Genomic DNA, 4,356 nt, shown 5'->3' with positions numbered 1-4,356 from the left:
ATGCCGCAAGGGCACACAGATTGAATCTGTGGACTGCCTAGTTTGGATGAAATCTCGGTCATTGGATAGCAACCATCTAGAAGGATGAATCTCCAGATTTGGCAGGTCTTGCTACGCATTGAAGTCTATTTTTAGCGCTCCAAATAGCATGAAATGTTATATTTAGCACCCATGTTCTCCCATAATCTTCATGACTCCACACCCTTAGTAAAGACTATGTAATATGAATTAGTGTGCATGTTTTAGTTGTGTAAGTTCATAGTTTAGAGCTAAATATTACATGTAATTTCTAGAGTATGGAGAAGAAGAGGTGCTCAAAGTCTAAGGCGGAAGAAGAGGGAGTCATCCAAGGAAGAGGTGTTCTAGGTTTTAGGTTATGTCTTTATTTTATTTTGACATGGCTTTGAGTAGCTAAGCTCCTCCTCTCTAGGGATGGATGTAATGAATTCTAATTTATCTCTTTACTATAATATTTATTTTTCTTTTATGTCTATTTGAGATTTCGTTATACTTAGAATATTATTGAAATATGTCCTTGCATACATAGTTCTGTCTACTATATGCCAATATCATCCATATAACTATAGGTGTTAAGTCGTTGTACCTCAGTGTGAGAGGGGATACAAGTAAGTACTTTAAACACTTGGACTAAAGAGGCTGGGCAGCGGTTCAAAGACTATGGTTAGAACCCAGTGGGCTCCCTTGGCAGGATATAGATTAGATAGCATATCGAGGTTTAATTAGGAATTTATTTATTACTTGTAATAAAAAAGGTTTAGGATTATTACTTAGCGAGCAATAGGGAAATATAATTAATTAGGTTAGTATGAGTGATTTAATTACATTATATCATGTGATAATCTGAATTGTCTCCCACAAGCCGACCTTAGAGTCGAAGAACCTTTCAAGTACACATAGAACCAAACCTAAGCATCTTTAGGGAATAATAATATCGGTATGCGGCTCTGCTCTATAGGGTGGTCTATACCGTATGAGGAAGTGAAAGTACCGTATATGGGGCCGTATATGACAGTGACAGAAGGCCGTATGCGGGTAGACATGAGTACCATAAATATGTATTGAGATAATTATAAGGAATTCTTCCAAAACCCTAGAGGCTCCTTAAACTTGGTTTACAGCAATTAGCATCTTCACCTATTAATTCGCCAAAGTAAACTGTAAAATCAACATGTACCTTAATTTTATTATTTATTTTATTTAGTATACACCTATCCAAACAAACCCGAAGAACCTAGACTAGTGCTAAATTGTTAAACTACTTAAGATTATGCGCTTGTAATCCGACAAAGTAGCATTAGGGTAACTAAGTATATATTTATATATACTAAAAGTTAGTAGTCTCATTTAGAGTTATCAATTTTATTTCAAATGGATATTAAAAATGCATTCATTCAAGGAACACTTGAGGAAAAGGTTTATATGACTCTACCACTGGGTCATGTAAAGGAAAAAAATACTAACCTTGTTTGTAGATTAAAAAAGTTAATTTATGAACTTAAACAATCACCAAGAACATGGTATGAAAAACTCTCTCAATATTTAATTTTTTGTGGTTTTAAAGTAAGCCAATATGATACATCACTATTTTTAAAACATGAAAATAATGATACAACCATTGTTATTGTCTATGTTTATGACATAATCATAACCGGAAATAATTATGAAAAAATTGATATTGTGAAAAGACATTTAAAAGAAAATTTTGAAATAAAAGACCTTGGTAAACTTAAATATTTTTTAGGAATTGAAATAACCCATTCAACCAAGGGACTATTTATTTCACAAAGAAAATATATCATTGACCTTTTAAAAGAAACTAGAAAATTAGAGGACTATTTATTTTACAAAGAAAATATACCATTGACCTTTTAAAGAAACTATAAAATTAGAGTCTAAATCGGTCTCAACATCCATAGATAGTAATTGTAAATTAAATCCTAAAGATGGAGAACCGTTGGAAAATATCAACCAATTCCAACGGCTTGCAGGTAAATTAATTTATCTAAATTAGTAAATTTATGCATTCACAAAAAATGCATTTATATGCAATTGATAAATTTTGAGATATTTAAAGAAATAATCCGAAAAGATATATGGATGAAAAATCATAAATCTAATGATGTGTGTGACTATTCCGATACAAATTGAGCCGGAGCTTCGATAGAAAATCAACAACTAACTATTGCACATTTGTAGGCAGAAACTTAGTCACATGGAAAAGCAAGAAGTAAAATGTTGTTGCACGATTGAGTGCGGAAGTGGATATTGGGTCATGGCATCTACCACAAGTGAACTCATATGGATCAAACAATTGCTCGAGGAGTTGAACTTCACAATTGATAAATTGATGAAGATGTTTTGTGATAACAATGCGGTAAGGCATATTGCTTCGAATACGGTGTTTCACGAAAGAAAAAATCATATTGAAGTTGATTGTCACTTATGTTCAAGCAAAGAAAATTGATCAAACTCATTACGTGAAGCGCAATTTTCGGTTCATTGTCGCCCTGTTTATGACAGTTTTGGTGGTATTTCCAAATTTTGCAATGCTTAAAAGTTAATTATTTCTTGTACTTGTGCTTTATGAAAGTTCAAATGAGGTTGATGCCTTTTTCTATCAGAAATTACTTAGCATTACTGATATAATTTTGGTTTGTGCAACACAAAAACGAAACCAGTTTCGTTCAAACAGAAGAGAATCAATATTATACAACAAGAAAATGTAGCATAATTAGCATTCAAAATTTCAACTTCTAACAATTTGTGAGAGGGAGTTGAACAACCGACAGAAACCTACGTATGCCGTTACGTCGTCGGTTGTAGTGCCTCCTCATAAAAAAATAAAAAATAATAATAAACATACAATTATATCCAAGTATTATTGTTTTATCATTTAAATTTAGTTCATCGTCCTTTTTACTGTATCCATACTGTCTTTCACACCATCAGCTGCATCAGCTATCTTTCCCTTGGCCTGACAAATTTTTTCGTCAGCTGAATTCTTTATCGACTCCTTCATTTTCTCCGCTTTATCCTTCGCAAAATCTTTTGAGCAATTGACCTTTTCACCGATGTTTTCCTTTGCTTGATTATACTTGTCTTTAGCTGAATCCTTCATATCACCCATTTTGTTAGATGTATATTCTTTGGCATCACTTAAGGTCTCCTTGGTTTGTTGCATTTTCTCATTGTAAACTTCCTCAGTTGTATCTTTCGCTTGATCAAATTTGTTTGATGCAAAGCTCTTCGCATCGACGGTCGAATCTTTTATTTTCTCCGCTTTATCCTTTGCAAAATCTTTTGTACAATCAACTTTTTCACCGATGTTTTCCTTAGCTTGATAATACTTTTGTTCGGCTGAATCCTTCATATCACCCATTTTGTTAGCTGTAAATTTCTTGGCATCACTCAAGGTCTCATTGGTTTGTTGCATTTTCTCATTGTAAATTTCCTTAGTTGTATCTTTGACTTGATCATACTTGTTTGATGCAAAGCTCTTTGCATCGTCAACTTTTTCTCTCGTCGTATCCTTCATCTTCTCCATTTTATCAGCTGCAAAATCTTTCATTTCGCCGGCCTTCTCAGAAATCATATCCTTTGTCTCAAAAAACTTCTCTTTGGTTGAGATTGCTGCGCTTTCTACTTTGTCACTGACATATTCTTTTGCATCTTCAACCTTATCGCAAAATGCTTTTGCCTCTTCACTTTTCTGTTTTCAAATGAGCAATAAAAAGTGGTGCTTATCATAGTAGATATTATACTGGTACTACGAAATAAAAAATTGCAAATCAAGATTACCTGCAATGATTTTGTCGGGTAGGTGGCCATGAACCTCGAACTAAAAGGGGCGATTCTTGCCATCAGGGGCCCGAATTTGACAACTTTGAGGAGTGCCATTTTTCTCTGGTTTTTTACTGCTATGTGAAAAATTAACTCAATTGATTTGACACCTTGGTAGATCCAATTGATCTATTTCCAGGAATATATAGGGGGGGGGGGGGGCGCATTTTGATCCTTTTCTGGCAATTTCTGGTACCTAAATAATGGGTAAATGTGTGGTTTAAATTCTCAAGAGAATTTCTAACCTAGGCTTAAACAGTTGCAAGCTTTTGAGAAAATAATTAATTTCCTCTATTTAGATGAGAGGATCTCATTTTAATTCAAACTGAAGCAGAATAAGCGCACCAGTCATAGGAGCATTTCTCTTATTGTATACACTTGAACTTTTATCATTATTGTTTAATACAAAGAAGTAACAATGTTGTAAACTTTATCATTTAAAATATGATATAGATTTGGATCAATTTGAAATTCGTTCAAATTTTCATCAAATGA

General features: G+C 33.4%; 1 protein-coding gene across 1 annotated transcript; it reads right to left on the bottom strand.

The window, feature by feature from the left end:
- Positions 1–2,772: 2,772 nt before the first annotated feature.
- On the bottom strand, positions 2,773–3,964 carry LOC144567623 (uncharacterized). The gene is made up of 2 exons (XM_078317799.1): positions 3,820–3,964; positions 2,773–3,730 (listed from the first exon to the last, which is right to left on the bottom strand). The coding sequence occupies exons 1-2, from the start codon at positions 3,916–3,918 to the stop codon at positions 2,921–2,923; spliced, it is 909 nt and encodes a 302-aa protein (XP_078173925.1). The 5' UTR covers positions 3,919–3,964; the 3' UTR covers positions 2,773–2,920.
- Between the last annotated feature and the right edge of the window lie 392 nt (positions 3,965–4,356).

This window comes from Carex rostrata, chromosome 16, assembly GCF_964058835.1.
Source record: "Carex rostrata chromosome 16, lpCarRost1.2, whole genome shotgun sequence".
Lineage (NCBI taxonomy): Eukaryota > Viridiplantae > Streptophyta > Magnoliopsida > Poales > Cyperaceae > Carex > Carex rostrata.
This window is presented reverse-complemented; position numbering and strand designations above follow the sequence as displayed.